The 18,582-nt window shown below is 32.8% G+C and overlaps 2 protein-coding genes across 3 annotated transcripts; one reads left to right on the top strand and one right to left on the bottom strand.

The window, feature by feature from the left end:
- Window positions 1–3,291: 3,291 nt before the first annotated feature.
- LOC145014137 (Chaperone DnaJ-domain superfamily protein) lies at window positions 3,292–12,354 on the top strand. 2 transcript variants are annotated; one of them, XM_078972513.1, is made up of 7 exons: window positions 3,292–3,767; window positions 4,070–4,111; window positions 4,219–4,344; window positions 9,739–9,989; window positions 10,126–10,162; window positions 10,330–10,387; window positions 12,028–12,354. In XM_078972513.1, the coding sequence occupies exons 1-7, from the start codon at window positions 3,582–3,584 to the stop codon at window positions 12,102–12,104; spliced, it is 777 nt and encodes a 258-aa protein (XP_078828639.1). In that variant the 5' UTR covers window positions 3,292–3,581; the 3' UTR covers window positions 12,105–12,354. The 2 variants fall into 2 exon arrangements, with proteins under 2 accessions (XP_078828639.1, XP_078828640.1); XM_078972514.1 differs by lacking the exon at window positions 4,070–4,111 and having other exon boundaries at window positions 3,293–3,767.
- A 626-nt stretch (window positions 12,355–12,980) lies between these two features.
- On the bottom strand, window positions 12,981–16,915 carry LOC145014198 (squalene monooxygenase SE1-like). Its single transcript, XM_078972566.1, has 8 exons — window positions 16,558–16,915; window positions 15,897–16,008; window positions 15,288–15,462; window positions 15,033–15,201; window positions 14,388–14,606; window positions 14,030–14,305; window positions 13,474–13,752; window positions 12,981–13,330 (listed from the first exon to the last, which is right to left on the bottom strand). The coding sequence occupies exons 1-8, from the start codon at window positions 16,807–16,809 to the stop codon at window positions 13,226–13,228; spliced, it is 1,587 nt and encodes a 528-aa protein (XP_078828692.1). The 5' UTR covers window positions 16,810–16,915; the 3' UTR covers window positions 12,981–13,225.
- Window positions 16,916–18,582: the final 1,667 nt, after the last annotated feature.

Raw genomic sequence — 18,582 nt, 5'->3', positions numbered from 1 at the left:
GTATGCCACCACTCCCTTCATATATGTAACTTTTCTTTGGAATTAATACTTCATTTTCTTGTTCTTTTAAATCATTTAACGACCATTCTAATCCTGCTAAATCTTTTGGATCTATTTTTATAGGATCTATCATTTTTATGGATTTTGATGCTATTGTATTTACTATACCTTCTATATTAACTTTATATTTCATTCATGATCTATTACTTGCTTTTCCTAAAACTCCTATACTTATTACTATGTTATTATCTTCATAATTTTCATACCCTTTAGTTTGTAATGCTATTTTAATATTATGTTAATATTCTATATCTTTTAATATTCCAGGTATACAATAAAATGGTGCAGTATTTTGACTCAAGTCTACCTCCATTCCTGAGATTATTGCAATTTTTTAAATATGTTTTCCATGATTTATCTAATAATAATGCTAATATTTTTGTTCCTAAATTTTTTCTTCATAAGGCTTTTATTCCTATAATAACTAATCCTAGATGTCCAAAATGCTTTTTTGATTGTTTTATTTTTTGTATTGTCTCGAGAGAAAATAGATCTATTGTTCCTGTATTATCTATTACCCCTTAAGCTTTCTTCTCTACTACTTTGTATTAATACTGTATTAACATTTAACATTCCAGTTTGATATAATATTTTGGGGTTTAATATATCCAGCTCATGTTGGTTAAATAAATTTATATTTCTATCTGAATCAATTTCTTCTTCTAATTATACAATATGTTGGTTACTATTAGATCCTGATCCTCTTCTAATTATTCTATTTAAAAAATGTGACCGATGTGACTATATCTTGTATATTGCTAGTTGAATTTCTAGTGTCGTGTAATGTCCTGCTACGTCCTAAGAAACTTCTAATATCATTTATTTTCTTGGTAACCAATGTTTATATGGTTTAGGTTTTCTTATTATTTTACTGTCTTCAATACTTAATTGGTTAATTCCGTTTATAATTTTGTCTAAACCACTTTCTATATTAGGTATGATGAGAGGATTTTTAACTTCTATTAATATATTCAATTTTTCAATAATTTGTAATAATAAACTGATTTTAAAATTAAATAATAGATGATATGTTTTATCACTTTTTTCCTGTGCCCGAATATCTAGTAAATCCTATAACTTCTTCTTTATTATATTCTGATTTATATTTTTTAATGTCTTCTAAAGCTCTAATATATTCTTTAGAGTTTTCTAGTTTTAACTTTCAACAATGGTTTTGACTGCCTGTAACATTTCTTCTAGCGTATTTATTTTAGGCTCAAATTGTAATAAATGATTTTCTATTTTATTTATAAGTTGTTTTGTCTCTATTTCTATCCTTTTAGGTTTATTATTTTTTGATTGATAACTTAATTGATAAATTTCTTCTTTGTTTGGAATTAATCGTTTTATATCTTTTAGTTCTTTAGTAAGTTGATTATTTTGTTCTTTAATATATCCTAGGTTGTCTACTAATTTATTTAAGAACTCGGTTTTTATAGTTGTATTTTTAACTATTTTTTCTATTATATTTTTATTACTTTTAAACTCTTTTTCTAAACTTTCTCCTAGATTAATAATTAAATATGTTATGCCGTTTAGGTGTATATTTTATGTATGTATACTATGTTTATATTTGTTTTTAAATCTGCACACTACATTATAATTTTTAAAAAGACTTTTAGTAGGATCAACATTTTTATTATATACAAGATTTAAGAAGTCAAGTTTTTTAAAGTTGATTAAATCGTATTGTTTAAGGTTGAGATAATTTTTTGATGGATCAATGATTATAAAAATCCTATCTCTTAGCCAAATCTTATATTCCATTAGTTCTTTATTAAGATTTTTTTATATCCTTTGAAGTAGCATATTTTTACAAAATTTTAGTATAAACTGAAATTATACAATCCCAAAGAAAACTTATCATACATCCTTAAATTATACAATCCCAAAGAAAACTTATCATGCATCCTTAAATTATATTAAAACATAAAACAATCCCATAATTCTCACCTAAGAGAATTCTTGACATAAAAAGTGGTCTTAAGCAAAACATGTTATATATATTCGACGGTTTGAAAAAAAATTCAAAACAGGAAAGAGGAAGCGGGGAAGCTTCCCCTCACTATGTTTCCACATTCTTTTTCACGTATCGTTGTTTATTCTTTTTCACATATCGTTGTTTATGCATTCTTGTTATTTGTATTTAGAGGTGTCAGTAACCTACGCATTTGCCCTTATGGTCTTTGAGCCTAAAGATTAAATGTGTATAAAAACTTTATATAACTTATTTTACAACAAAAAGTATCAAAGACTAAGGTAGTGTTTGTTTTTTGTCTGCAGATCTGCGAGACCTCTTCTGTCTGCGCCGTGCAGACCACGCGCAGACATTAGTCTTCGCAGACTGTTTGTTTTTTTGAAGACTGCAGACCTAAAAATGTCTGCGCGCCCTCTTCTTGGCGCAGATGTGGACCAGAGTCTTCTAACATCTTCAGACATCTTCTAGCCTAAAAAAACATATATATCTTTATTTTTTTAAGTTTTTTTTCAATTTATATTTTTTCCAACTTTATTAATGATAAACAGTTTGAAAAAAAAAATTACAAAACTTAAAAAAAACATTTGACGATACAAACATGATATTTTTAACAAATTTATAAATAAAAATTTATTATAATAATAGTCGTTGAAGTTGTTTATATAAATATGAACAAAAAATCATAATATATTCTTATATTTTTTTACCAAAATTTTGTAAAACTTTATTTAATAGAGTATCATCAGTTTCTCGAGAAAATATTTATCGTACGTTTTTAATAAATTATAATTGAAAAAATCGAAGTTTATTTCCGTCTATTTATGTATCAAATTCTTTGATCACTAATTTTAATGTTTAGTTATAACTTTACAATCAAAGTTGTTCGTTTTAATCAAATATGTATGTGAATTAATACCATTTAATACATAAAAGTTGATCTAGATTCGTTATATATTTATAATAAAGTCGTAAAAATATATAAAAAAATCGCTTTGAAGTTTTAAAAAATCAGTTTATTTAGATTTCAGTTTATTTTAATAGCCCGCAGATGTTAGAAAAACAAACAGTCTTCTTTTTTCAAACTGCAGACGTTTGGTCCACCTCTTCTACTGCAGAGGTCTACAGATGTGATCCGCGGACTGCAGACATTTTGTGTCAAAAAAAACAATCAGCAACCTAAATTTATTGAAGTGACTCGAATTTATACAAAATAAGAAGATTTTTTTTAAAAGAAAAAACTATAATGTTTCATGTGCACCAAATAAGAACCATTGCCTTTCCTCCTCCGACATCCTCCGTCCTCTAAAGTCTCGATCTCTCGACGCAATTCTATCACTATTCGCTCTTCTCGGAAGGTGAAATATTTTGGGGACTTTGAGTTTTGATCATCACCGTTCGCCGCCGTTGGAGCCAATAAAAGTACGAAAGTCACAGTGTGCATCAATCTCAACGAGGCGGTGCTTAGTAGTATAACATTCGAATACGACCATGCTTCTAGGGTTCAACTTCAATTTCTTGAATTTTTGAAGAAATAGTTCTGCCTATGTCGGAAGACGTCAAGAAGAAAATCAATGACGACGACGAAGATAAAGGTAAAGTTAATTGGGGTAATTCAAGAACGACGCAACAAAACAGACCCTATCATCGCAATAAAAAGGAAGAAGAAGAGATGGGGGTTTGGGGGATTCTCCTCTTCGGACTAGTTGGGGCTACTGCCACTACTCTCGCTGTATGCATCTTCTTATATTTTTACCTTTTTGTGCTTGTCTGGATTCATTGATACTTTAGCTAGCTTTGTTGATTGGAAGTAGAATTTCTGTATCTTAATATGTTGAGCTTTTGGTTCATTAGAGTGAAAATGACAACACATTAGCTCTTTACAACTCACTTAATAGCTAACAAGCTTAGAGATTAGTAACAAAGTGTGTGATTCTCGGTGAAATAAAAGCAAATTTCAGTAGACGCATTGATATTTGATGGCATATGTTTGTATAGAATTGGGTATTTATGATTACTGAAACAATCTGATAGGTTGGACATATGCGGAAGACAGTTGATTGGGTTTACACTCAGGTAGCATAAACTAGAAAATAATACATAATAATTGATAATTGATACTTATACCTTAATCTCTGTTCATTCGGGTGGATAAACTGATTATGATTATTGCATCATGCAAGATTACCAGGTCACAGTCATGGAAAGGTGCCACTGGTCGATCTTTTCGATCAGGTTTTCAAGAAGAAGCTTGGAAAAGATATAATCGTCGTATGCAGGAGGAGTATGAAGAGGAGCTGGAGAGAGTGGTCAGTTTCTCTTCATAGCCTCTTTTTTTTGCATCATGTTTTGAGTTTATAAGTAATTATATCCTTTGAATATTTTGTTACATCTTACAACTTGAGCTTAAACTCTCATTTTATATGCAAACAGAAACTACAATAAAATAACACTAAGATCATACAGAACCTGTACCACATATACATCTAACACTCCTTAATTTAGTCTTGCCCACCTTGTTGCAAATAATATTTGTTTGTGCTTTTCATAATGGTTGTGAAAATGTTGATAGAGTATTCTCACTACACTGTCTTTAGTAACTAGTGGCAATTAACTTCAATGTGTTTTGCCCTCTTGAAATATTTGATTCCTTGATACATGAATGATTGACTTGCTAAGTTGCTACTCATCAAGTAGTATGTTGTTTTTCTCCACTACTGAAGGAGTTTCCTTAACAATTGTCATTTCGCATGAGACATCAGCCACAATTCTTTACTCTGACTCGACTTTTAATTTAAGAGACGACGTGTTGTTTCTTCTTTTGTAAGAGTATATCTGATACGAAATTAGAACTACGTAAGCATAACACAAACAAAGTAAGATATGACATGATTATTCTAGAAGGGCCTAATGGGCAAATCAAGAAAAGTGGCTAAAATCTGTTAGAAGAAAAAGAGAGTTGAATAAAAGAGGGAGAGGATTCCATTGTTTGGTGTGCATATACTTTGATACTTATATAAGTTTTGTATTGGTTCCAACGTAGGGTTGTGAGAGAGGGAGGATTTCCTGGAACAATCGATTGATTGTGTTACTCTTATTATCAATTTCATCATTCTCTTTGATTCTCATCCTCATTTGTTACAATTCTTCATCAAATTTCTATTTACTCAATTCTTAGTTCTTATCATTGGTCCGACTTGCCCTTGACTAGTTGATCACTTCACCTTGATTTCTATGGAATCTCATTCTCAGTAGGCTCATTTAAATCTACATGATGAGCAACTCCATCGCTTATTGCGTAGTAGAACTCAAATCCGCTATGGAGGTTGATTGTTTGGAGGAGTGTGAATTTTGGAAGGTGATATTGAATTGGATACAACATCAGTGGAAACGTCCATTTCAGATTCACCGGGACAGTCTCCGGTTGCTTCGGGTACAATGATCAACGCATTTGATCGTGTTATGAACTGGACTTATAAGAACAGATTCAATATCAACAATTCAACTAAAAGCTTCAAATACTGATTGATAACCTCAAATTTACCCAAAAGATTACAAGAACAAATGATAGGTTAGCTGATTCGAGATAGCTACTCTCCCAAGGAATAAATTCCAGATTCACAAAATATTGATGGATGCCTCACTCTCCCTTTCCACTACCCTCTTATACTATCTGACATAACAAAATTGCAAAACTACCTTATTTCGACAGGCTGGAACGCTTGCATCTAAACTGACTCAGTTTATTCATAGTGATAAGGGAGTTTGTTCTCTCATACACACAAAATGGAAGGAAAGAAGGAAGAAGGACCGATGTTTTGGTGGTGGTTTACAAGTCGGTCTTGCTCACAAAGGTCCTGAAGGCAACCTTAGGGTTTTGTTATCGGTTAAGGATGATACAGGGAAAGAAGTTGATGATCACTATTTCTGGGATGTTATTCTAACACCAATTGATCACAAGAGAATTTCATTGGTTCTTGTCAAGCCTTGAAGATTTTTAGAGTCCGGGCTAGTTCTCAAGTGGGTGATAAAACCTTAAATATAGAAGGAAATATTTGTGATATTCTTGTGATAATTTCTTGTAGTTAGTGGGAATACCCTCAATTACCTCTTATGTGGATAGGTAATGGATTTAAGTGTGATATTCTTTATATTTAGTGGTCTTAACATTAAGTTTGGTGATGGGCATGTGGTGTGAGTTGCTGAACAACGAGTAAACTTAAACACTCAATTGAATAATTGTTCAAATGTGGTGAATGCTTTAGTTTTTGAAGTTGGCAACATTGATTGGGTTCTAGGTGAAGTCACCCAAAATTGGAACAAGTTTTGGATGAACTTTGTATATCAAGAGGTGGAAGCTCATATTTAGGAGATGGACACATCTCGAAATTTATGGTCTAATGGGTTTCCATGTGCAAAATTCTAGTATAATTCCACCTTCTGTAGGTTTGTCGGAAAATCATCTTTGGAAAATGGGCATGATCAAAGATTGCCAATGGTAATTCAATGTGTAATGGGTGGGGTACGAGTTAGAGCTAGGTGGAACCAATGGTAAGGCTGTGATGGAGTTTTGAAGCAATCCAAGGTACTCGTGGACCGTGGTCTTTCAAGTGTCATTGTTTACAAAGGCAATATTGGTCTCTATAGAACAAGTTTTACAATTAAAAATTGAGAATGTGTTGTTTATGTGGTGGTTACTACACATAGCTGGGTTGCTCATACGACTAAGAACTATCAAGACCAGGTAGACTAATGGTTTATTCTGTGGACAAAAGGTACAAGGCAAACAATTCTTGAAACAAGTCTCGAGGACAAGACTTTGTTTGAAGGAGCGAGTAATGATATGAAATCAGATATTTTGATGCTTACATACGTTTTGTATTGGCTCCAACCTAGGGTTGTAAGAGAGGGAGGATTCCCTAGAACAATTGTGTTACTTTTCTTATCAATTTCATCACTCTCTTCGATTCTCATCTTCATCTATTACAATTCCTCATCTAATTTCTATTCACTCAATTCTTAGTTCTTATTAATATCATACCGTAATTCACAATATCTCGTAATCGATCGATCCAATAGACACAGTTTGCATAAGAGAAGCCAACTAACACACCATCTCCTTCTTCGGTAAATGCAACCACTTTGCAATGATTTATCATATTAAAATATGTCTAATGTCATGAACTTATCTCCACGAGCTCATTGTGCGACGCTTAGCTACCAAACTAAGTCAGCTACCTCCGACCGTTCTTGTCAACAAGGAAAAAAAATAAGGTGATAAAAGAAACACGATAATACAAAAACTTATTGGGAAAGGGAAACTACATAGTATTATTCTTTGGGAATGCTTACAAGAGAGAGGACATGCAAATTAAGGACTATGAACAAATGAAAGGGGATGGACCTGCTCTTTATACCTTAGCTCATGCAAACGAAGAGACAAGTATATAAAGATTCAAGAGTCATGTACTTGAATCGGCATTTTCTAAAGACTCTTATTTTGGATATTTACATTGAATTCTCTACAAACTTTAGTATTAGGGCTATAAGTTTTTTTTAACATTCTTCCACCATCCTTTTTAAGAAGTCTTGGAACACTATAAAATGCTTTCGACTTGTGTTGTGGGTTTAAAACTTTTAGGCCTTGAATTTGTGTTGTGACATTCTCCCTTACATTAGTTCACGACGTCCTCATCGTGTCTATGTCTTAGCACAGCTCGATATGATCCATATCTTGCCTTCATATGTGTTAGCTTACTTGATTCCCCTTCGTTGGGAACTCTCACGGTTGAGCTTTCACATGCCTTGATACTTAACGCTTTCATCTTGTTTGTCTCCCACCCAGTGACCACACAAGTGCTTGTTGTTTGGTGCAGGTCTCTCAACTCTCGTCTTTGATCTTGTTTGGCACATTGATGCCTCTTAGTTTCTTGCCTAAACCGGCCTTTATATGCACGTCCTGTCATGCATGGTCAACGTTATAATGGCTTTACTCTTGGTCTCGTAAATCCTCCATCTAGTCTCTATTGACTATTCATTGTTGTAATAGGAAAAACTTATAAATTATCGAAGGAGTTCATCCTAAGCACAAGATCAATACCATCATTGGCATCGATAATAAGTTTACCGGACCTTCCTACTCTGATCTTTGCTTTCACACCATATCCCACCATACCTAGTTGTTTGTTATTCTATTCATGAGTTTGATCAACTTACCTTCTTTAATTGTCTTGAGCTCCAATCTCTTAGCCTCATATATAGAGACAAAGTTATAAGATGCTCCCGACTAACGCTGTCGTGGGTATCCTATTCAACCTTACGCTCATGAATCGGATTCCCTTTGTCTCTACCTTGCTTACCTCTATTTTCATGTTGATTAGGATCTTTATGATGATAGGCAATTGCCTTTTAGCTTTGATGACATTGACAAATTACATTGATCCCATGTATACCTCCTCGTTCAATGATTCTCTTTTGTTTCAGTCACCCTTCTTTGAAAACTTGTTGTTTTTGGCCAATGCTGCACTCGATGTGGTTTTTGGCGCACGAAACACTCCCCCCTTTATCATTGTCACCACTCAACAAACTTGAACTCGGTTATCAGCTTTTCTTCCATTTCTTGAAGGAGTCTACTTTGATACCATTTGTCACGAACTTGTCTATACAAGCTCATCATGCGACACTAAGTGCTCAAACTAATTCAACCTATCATGTAAAGTATCATAAGAAGGAAAAAGTAGGTGATAAAAGCAACAAAATAAAACAAAAGCTAAATAGGAAAATGTAGTAACTAGTATTACCGTATTAGTGCTGAAGAATCCTTGCAAGAGACAAGATTACACAAGTTAAGGGATGTCTACGAATGAAAATGAAATTATCTATTTATACAATGCTAGAGGTTGTCTCATCAAACGAAGCGACTAGTACATGTAGAGTCATGTACTTGAATGTACATTTTTCTTGAAGTCTTATTTACATGGAATTTATACACACTTTAAGTACTACAACTAGATGGAGTCTTGAAGATTCTTCTACCATTCTCTTGAGAAGTCTTTAACTCTCTAGACCGTTGATGACTCATGTAAAGGTGAAGTGTATGTATCTTCAATTGGCTCAAGAGACAAACCGGAAATGATATGTCAACTTGTCAAGTGTTGGATAACTATTTGATAGTTTACTTATGCTATGGATTCTTCATAGACTTTTTGTATGTTATAAATAGGTTTCCATGGAGACTTGTATTAATATAGTGGAATCTCTTTTGGAGATTGATGTTCTATCCCGAGGAGGTAACGTAAAGGTCCTATATCCATGATATGAAATTGAGACCATAGAATGTACAGTACTACAACTTTACTATTATTGGAGGTAAAGATAAATGTCATCCATGTAGACTACTAAATATGATGCTCAATTCTCAAATAAAGACAGTATAACCTACGGAACATTTCATACGCCTGAAACCCATTACTACTAAAACCCATTTATAAGCATAAAATCCACAGACAACAGAAAGGATCTCAGTACAAGTAAATCCAAGTTGCATGAGATAGGTCATTGACATAAACCTATTACTTTAGGGAGAGTTTAGTATTTTAAAACTTGTAGCCCCATTATATAGATGTATAATAGATGTCTTTATTATTGATTTTTATGCTTGTTTGGTGTGAGTAAAAGTTATGATTCATGTTTTTTGTTGGTAGGAGCGTATAAGGCGCATGCAAAGCGTGTTCAATCGGGAAAAAAGTAAACACCAAAGGGGGTATGAGAGTTGGAGGCAAAATAATGGTAATGCAAACACAAGCGGATATCATCAACATTTTCAAAGGGAAGATTGGTACTGGAAAACTGATACAGCACATGGAAATAGAAGTAACTTTAGGGAACCTCATCCTCCTCGCTCCCATATAAATTATTCATTGTCACACCACTATGCAATCTTGGGTCTTAGCAGGTCAACTATACCTTTCCTTAAATATAACATTACATTATTTTTTATTAAAATTTAAATAATATGTACATTCCTAATTTTCATTTGAAATAAACTAAACACTATTTATTTATTTATTTATTTCTTTCTTTGTAAATAGGTCGAGGACAAAACCGTACACAGATGATGAGATTAAGGTAAATGACAATTTTTTAATTAAATCTTCACCAACTGTTACGTTATTATGTCTGCTTTTATTTCTTTGCATTAGATTTGAAGATTTTTTCCAGATGTATATATTATGCGTGCTGCATACATATAAACTGTTTTTTTTTTTTTAAATATTTTTTTCTTGATGCTGCAGACAGCATTCAGGAGCAAGGCAAAGCAATTTCACCCTGATCAGAATCAAGAAAACAAAGGTAGGAACATTTTACATAATTGTCCATTTATTGAAATTATCTAACTTTATGTATAATCTAGGTAAGAATTTATAGCTCTGTTTGAATTGATTCAAGGGTGTTGAGGTCAAATTTGTTTATTTATAAGATTATGTTGTTTACTTAAAGGGATAATGACATAAAAGCCCTTATGTTTTTCAAAAAAAAAAAAAAAACAATTTTACCGTAACATCACTTTTTTTTGTGCGTTAAAACTGGAACTTTGCAAGTTTTTATTTTCTACTTTTGCCCTTACCTGTTATAGCAGGTTTTCAGGTTACCATGTATATGTATACGATTTTTTTATTTTTATTTAAACATCCTATCTATGTTTATTTAAATGCTATTTCTTTATGTGCTGTTTTTTTGCCTATTTATACGGCATAAAATGTAAATACATATTTTTATAAGTATAGAAGTATAAATATGTATTTTTATGTATTCATAAGTATAGATACGTTTTTTGAAATATAAATACGTTTTGTTACATTTTTTAGAAGTATAAATACTTTTTTCAGAAATATTAATCTTTTTTTCTAAGTATAATTAAATATGTATTTGTATGATTTTAGAAGTATATATATACATTTTTTAGAAGTATAAATATGTATTTTTTATATTTTTAGAAGTACAAATACATTTTTAGAAATATTAATTTGTTTTTTCGAAGTATAAATATGTATTTTATGTATTTATAATTATAGATACATTTTTAGAAGTATAAATACACATTTTACATTTTTAGAAGTTCAAATATGTATTTTTACGTTTTTTAGAAGTATGAATACGTTTTTAGAATTAATATTTCTAAATACGTAAAAATATGTATTTATACTTCTAGAAACATATTAATATTTCTAAGAAATGTATGTATACTTCTAAGAAATGTAAAAGTACATATTTATACTTCCAAAAACTGTATCTATACTTCTAAATACATAAAAATACATGTATATACTTCTATACTTTTATAAATGTAAAAATATGTATATACTTCTATACTTTTATAACTGTAACCCAAATGTAAAGACAGTTTTGCATCTGAAAAACATAAATACGATGTTTAATTGGATACCTTTTTTGTGTATAAATACATTTATTTATGCATGAATACGTATGTGTAGTATGAAAAATAAAACATATTTAAGCTAAAAACGTAACAGATCTATAAACTTAAGGGTTTGCTTACAAATTTGATTTCATGGTAACTTGGAAACCTGCTATAACCGGTGAAAAGGCAAAGGTAGAAAAAATTGCAAAGTTTTGGTTTTAACGAACAAAAAAGTGATGTTAGGGTAAAACCGTATTTTTTTGAAAAAGTTAAAAAGGTTTTTATGTCATTTAGGGTTTTTTGTAGTTATTATCTTGTATTACAATCATTTACATTGGTAAGTGCTAAATTCAGGAAATGTCAAAAAAAAAAAAACCATTCCATTTCATGTTCATCCTAGGTCCCTAAACTTTCCAGTCAGTCAAGTCACTCAACCAAAATGTTGACTGGTTAAATGTGCTGACGTGGCACTGATATGGTGTCCAAGTGGACTTTTTAGTTAATTTTAGATGAGGATATGCAAGTGATTGGTGTTAAGAAATTGACAATCGTGAATTGTGTAATGCTGCAGATGTTGCTGAAGCAAGGTTCAAGGAGGTTATGACATCTTATGAGGCCATAAAGTCTGAAAGGAAAAACATGAAATAAAGAAGCTGTAGAATGATTATGAAATTCTTTTTTATGGACATTGTGTAACATATAATATAAATTCCCCGATGTAATGTTTTGTGGGTTCTTGGGGAGTTTTTGTTCTTGACAATTCAATTATTATATAGTTGCAAAAAGATTAGTCATATGTTAGGCAAAATAAAATTTAGGTGAGATTAGGAAAACTTCATTACAACATACGATGATGTTGGTTATATTTCTCCATTTTTTAAACACTTGAGCTTTTATAGTTTGCATGATTTTTCAGGATAGAATTCAAATTCTTCCGAGTTTTAAACACAACTAACTGCAAATTTGGTCATTGTGGTTTGCAAAAACAATGGATGAAGTCTAAAAACTTTTTGATTTGCATCAATGTTCTAAAATGGTAATTTTTTTGTACTTTTGGTCCCTATAATTATCATTTCTTTGTGATTTTGGCCCACATCCTTCTTGAAATGACCAATATACCCCTAACTAATAATTTTTTAATTTCTTTTATTATGTTTTAATTAAAAGAAAACAAAAATTCCTATCCATGCCACTACTAGTAAGTCATCACCTCTCTCTCTCTCTCACACACACATATTTACCGGCTAATCTGTTCACTGAAACAGGTATTAAGTAAGTTTAGAAGGGTTCAAGAGAGGTGGTGGAATATAGGGTTGACTGTTGACACAAACACTTCATTAGTTTATAATGTATATTACGAATTCAAATCTAAGAGAAACACGACCAATCAACAAAGGATGCTTACGATTAACAACATTAAGGAACAACTTTCTATTTTAGCATTCGCTTATGTTGTAATTAAGATGAGAGGGAGTGATTTTAATTTGTTCACTTAGAAGTAAATCTTTATATATGCTTAGAGTATTGAAGCTCGGGATGATTTTATTACATTACCAGGTATTTTGGATATATGATGATGTAGTACAATCTATAACAAAATATGAAATCAGATTACATACATACCTGAAACTCAAACCTAATAACTAACCGCTAAACCCTTGAATGTGGATGACTATCTCCAACACTCTATAAAGAAAGACAATCAAAATATGAAAACTGGAGTAAAGACTATAATACAATTGAAAGCCTCATCCTCATTCTCTTGTTGTTCATTGAGTGGGAGGAGCTCTGTAATATGCAGCCACTGTCGCAGGGAAGAACATCTGCCGTACTCCTTCTGCTTTTATGATCGGGAATATGATTCCAGACGCACCCTGCATCGTTTTAATGGTATGCCAATTTTTAGACTTGTATGTATGTTTAGTTATTCTTTAATATAAACATTTTCTTCTATGTTTTATTAATGGAATTTGAATAATTTAAGTGAAATTATAAAAGAAAAAGAAGCAATACAGACCGAGATTAATCGGGCACCAATCCACATTCTTTTAGGGGAAGGAAAAGGTAACAACAAGCGACCAACACCGAATATTGCCACAGCAAAGAAATGCACAACCAAACTCAAAGGCCGAGGATTTAAACCGGAGAGCAAAGATACAGGTCCATTTGAAAAGACGCCTCCGAGGCTCAAATAGTCAAAACACGCTTCTCGCATTTCTTGCCTTGCTTCGTCTCCTGATGCACAGAACACTTTATACAACGCTCCTGCTAATGTATTGATTGTTGATGCCACCGGCTGCAAAATTAATTAACTTTTTTTTTAATACTCATTTCTGAGAAATCAAATCTTTTGTCAAAGCCCGAATGAATTGAATCATTAAAAAAAGAAATTAAATTAAATTCTGTCGGATAAATGATATTAAAAATTGAGAAAATGACAACACACTTGTCGAACAAATAAATGGGGGCGAATTTGTATGAGATATGACTAAATGGGAAAGTATCTCTGTTAAGTCATTTTTATGCCTAATTGAGAAAAGAAAAAAAAAAACAATATTATGCAAGTGACTGACCTTACGCAGAGTGTAAAAGGACTCAAGATATTTGCAGAGAGTATAGGAGTCATGGAGATCATGTAGAGGCATGAGAAGATTGCGTAGCACAACAATATCAGAAAGTGCTACAGTCATTCCTCCACCTGTCAAAGGATGCCGCATGTTGAATGCATCACCCATTAACAAAGCACCTGGGGTTGGGTGGGGGACAGCTGGCATACTTCTATTGGCCATTGTCCGTATGTTTCCTTTATCAATTGTTGCCACAAATGCATCTTTCATTCCCACCGGTATCTATACAACAACACACAATTAACTCTTCCATCTTTTTTTTTTTTTTAAATGTTTTGAAATTTGAGGGTGTATTGGTACGTACCTGAGGTGCAACTACAGTCTTCAAATAGTTTGACAAATCACCATTTGAAATAGAGGGTATCTTTTGACCAGGTACATCAACCAGACATCGAATTTCAGTACTACTGATTCGGTAAAACAAAATGGGCGATGGGTCTGCTAAAACAACATGCCCATGGTTTTCGTATGGTAGTTCACACTTCTCCAAGATCAAACCAACAAAACATGAAGGCACATCCACCTGTTCAACACATTTTTTTTTAAATATATATGAATCAACAATATAGTTGTTAGATATATCCCAAAATCAACCAACTAATGGCAATGGTACAAAATTGCAATTTCAAAAAAAGGTGAGACCTATTATGTCAATGGGAAAAAAACACATAAAAAGTTTCTTCATCCACATCATCTAAAATAGCCCTAGAAAGCAGAAGTTGCTTAGGCCCTGTTTTGATACTATGTCATTGGAGTAGAAATGATGTCAATGGGACAAAATTGAAATTTGTTACATGACATGCTGTACTATGTTTGGCATGCATTAAACTGAGATTGGGACAAAAGTTGCAACAGGCTGTGAAAAAAGACGAGAATGCCCTCCCCATCATGTAAAATAGTTCTTTGTAACTAAACAATATTAAGTGGAAGGTTTATATAATATCATCACCTGAGGATTGCAAAGGGATCTCCGCAAATTTGAAAAGCAGCCATCGCATACGATGGTTAAAGGTGCATACGCTTTCATTATTTCACTGTTTTTATTCTTGTACATCACACCTTTGATCGCTCCATTGTCTTCAAGAAGAGATGAAACTATTCCTTGTTTTAACTGAACACTAAGGACAAGGATTGGGTAAAGATTAATCAAAGTGTATCTAGATTCTACATGTACAAGATGTTAGTGTTATGAGATGAATGATACTTGGGAAGCAATGAGGCTTTCTCCCTCATTTTCTGTATAAATCGACCATTATGAAAGCTTCTGCCTGCCACGTCAGCATGAAACTTCTCCAGTGGATAAGAGAGCCGAGTATTCTTTCCATCTTTGAAAAGAGCGTATCCGAAAACTCTCTGAGCATCAATATCTTCCACACAATCTAACACAAAAATATAATGGAAGATAAAGAATTATCCAAGGAAAAGTATTCAAAAAAAAAAAAAACAAAGTTTATAAGATGGAAAATGGAAACTCCACTCGTTTCAACCAAATGAGTGTTCTAAAATTTTCATTAACAACTAAAAATAAAAACTCAACTCTATTTTCTGAAAACATTCTCTAGAAAATTGAAAACAATTTTCCACAATTAAACGCACCCTAAACTTCTCTAGGGCTATTTTTGATGTTAGGGCTGAGGACATTCACGTCTTTTCCTCAAACAAGAGATCGGGTAGAATACAAAATTTGATCTTTTTGAGTGGGATAGAAAATTGTAATTTTTGTCCCATTAAAATCAGTCAAAGGAAGTACAACCTGTTCTCTTGTGTTATAATAATACACATACACGGGGATTAAAGATTGTGATTGCCAAACCTTCCAACCCCAACTCCATCAGTTTGAGATAACCGCCTGGTTGTAGCAGTTCACCAACAATTCGATCAGGTTCTGTCAGGTCTCTTTCAATTACAAGTACCCTGCGCCCATCCTGAACTCCACACCATTACAAAATAATTAGATCAAATTATATATATAGTTAAATTAATTAACCCATCCTGCTCTAATGGTTTATATTTGATTTTCTATTCATACAATAAACAATTGCTTCCACCACGACAAAAAAAAGTACAGATTGATCAATTTTCTATATACAATTATGCCGAACGAGGATGAGATATTAACTATTAGAAATGATTATGACTTCTACAATAACCAGAAAATACCAATTCCAAGGCTCAAACGCATAAAGCTAATAAACCCTGCAAAAACACCATCGCTAGAATTATAACTTAACAAAGTCAGCCCTAATTTCCACCTCAATGAATATAACCCATATACTAATTTACATGTGTTTATTTGACTATTTATTCATAATAAATAGCTCAAACTGATCAAAGTGAGAAAGTATAGTAACGAATGTGATTAAATTTCGAAATATATACAAGAATTTAATAAGCTCTGCTTCCAAAAGAATATAGTGTTTGCACACAGCAATCGTGACAGAATAAGATCGAATTAATAATAAAAGAAATTATACCTTGCCGAGTGTATGAGCGAGAGCAGCTCCGGCAACTCCGGCGCCAACGATAATGATATCAGCATCATCAGCAGATGTGCATTCTCCGTTTATGCATATCGTTTTCGCCGTTACTGGTGATGGTTTTCCGTTGCTATTTCCGTCACCGGCCGGAAGAACTTTCCGAACATTTTTCATAACGAAGAATGCGTATATTATCATGACTCCAACAACAGATGCGAAAATGGAACCGATAACTAATTGATCGACCATTTCTCCGACCAATGTCGCCGCCTAGCAAGACGACAGCAATAACTACTCGCTCGTAGAAATACTCTTCCTGTATTGATTCGCTGGATCTCGGTGGAAATGAGAAAAAAAAAAAACGTTAATATATAGCCCGCTCATTCACTCACAATGCTAATGCCGTGTACTTTAATGGTCTTTATAAAAATATATATATATATATATATATATATATATATATATATATATATATATATATATATATATATATATATATATATATATATATATATATATATATATATATATATATTAAAAAAATATGACCCAACCATCTTTCTAGTTATGGTTTAAACGGTCCCTATTGTTTTTTTTTTCGCACTTGAGAGGAACAAAGTTTTACTTTACCGGCTAAATTGGTCCAGTTCCCTATTTTAACAGGTAAACCATACACGTAATAAGCATAGTCAGCAAGTGAGTTGAGTCTGAGTTAACTCATGTGCATGTCACTGAGTTGTGACCGGTTCCTTGCTTGGGGCCTAAGGGTCACTATGGACCCATCAGTCTATAAAAGCAGGGGCTTATTCGATGAAACCCTAAATCTTCAATACCCTTTTCCACTAAAGGTTACCAACAATCCGACATAACCTCGATACTTTGCTTTCACGTGAGTCACGATGGCGACCCCACCACTACTTTCACCGGAGTCAATATCTATAAATTCACGAGACCGTCTCAACTTCGGTGATTTGCATACGATTTATAGTGATTGTGGAGCAGAAAATGGAAGTCGCCCGGTTCAAAGAAGAAATGGGTCGAGATTTGGTGTTAAGCAGGGTTCAGTCACTCGCATTGCATCGTCGGATTGAGCGCACAGAGAAAAAGGTGACTTCGTTGACTGTATTGGTGATTGGACTTGTGATTGTGACTTTTGGTTTTATGGTGGAGAAGTTTCTTCATATCGTGAACCCCTGATTTGTTGGTGTTTATGTTGGTGGTTCGTAGTGTTTATGTTGATTAGGTATGGATGTGTCTTCTTTTGGTAGTATAATGTTGTGTATTAGGGTTTATGTGTTTGTTTTGGCGAAGGTGATTAAAGACCTATCTAAGCACAGGCAATTTTGTATAAAGTAAACTTTGTAACCGAGTTTATTTAATGGAAAAATAGTAGTTAATGGAAATTACAGTTAATTAGTGTGAAAGAGGGTAATTTCGTCCTTTCACAATTTACCCTTACATATACTCATGTTTCAGACACATATGTGGGCTTAATAAGCTTTCTTTTGCTATCATATTCTTCTTACCGTTCAAGTGACCTAACTGAAATGAAGGGTTCGATGAAATCAGTTCAATTCTCATGTGGATGCGAAGCAATATTACGAACATCAACTACTAAATACAACCCTGGCCGACTCTTTTATGCTTGCCCCAAAAAGGTAAATGTAAATTGCATGTTCACTGTTGACCTAGATTTTGATAATTTGTTTCTGGGTTTGGTAACTTAATCTATAACAAATAATAACTTCCATTGTAGGGGCCTCGTGATGGCTTCATATGTTGGGCAGATGAAGTGGAGAGTACTAACACGACTGGTGACACAACTTTGGTTACAAATTTGGTTCTGGCAAATAAGAAGCTTCAATCTGATGTTAGAAAGATGAAGTTATGGTTATTTCTAAGTTGGGCTGTTTTTTTTTTTTTTTTTTTTTGTGGTATTAGTCTACAAGTTGTAATGGGTATGTAAAGGGTTTGTAATCCCTTTCGTATTAAATGTGGTTTCCTTTCCTATTAAGATGAAGT

Source organism: Lactuca saligna, chromosome 9 (genome assembly GCF_052625555.1).
Source record: "Lactuca saligna cultivar CGN05327 chromosome 9, ASM5262555v1, whole genome shotgun sequence".
NCBI lineage: Eukaryota > Viridiplantae > Streptophyta > Magnoliopsida > Asterales > Asteraceae > Lactuca > Lactuca saligna.
This window is presented reverse-complemented; position numbering and strand designations above follow the sequence as displayed.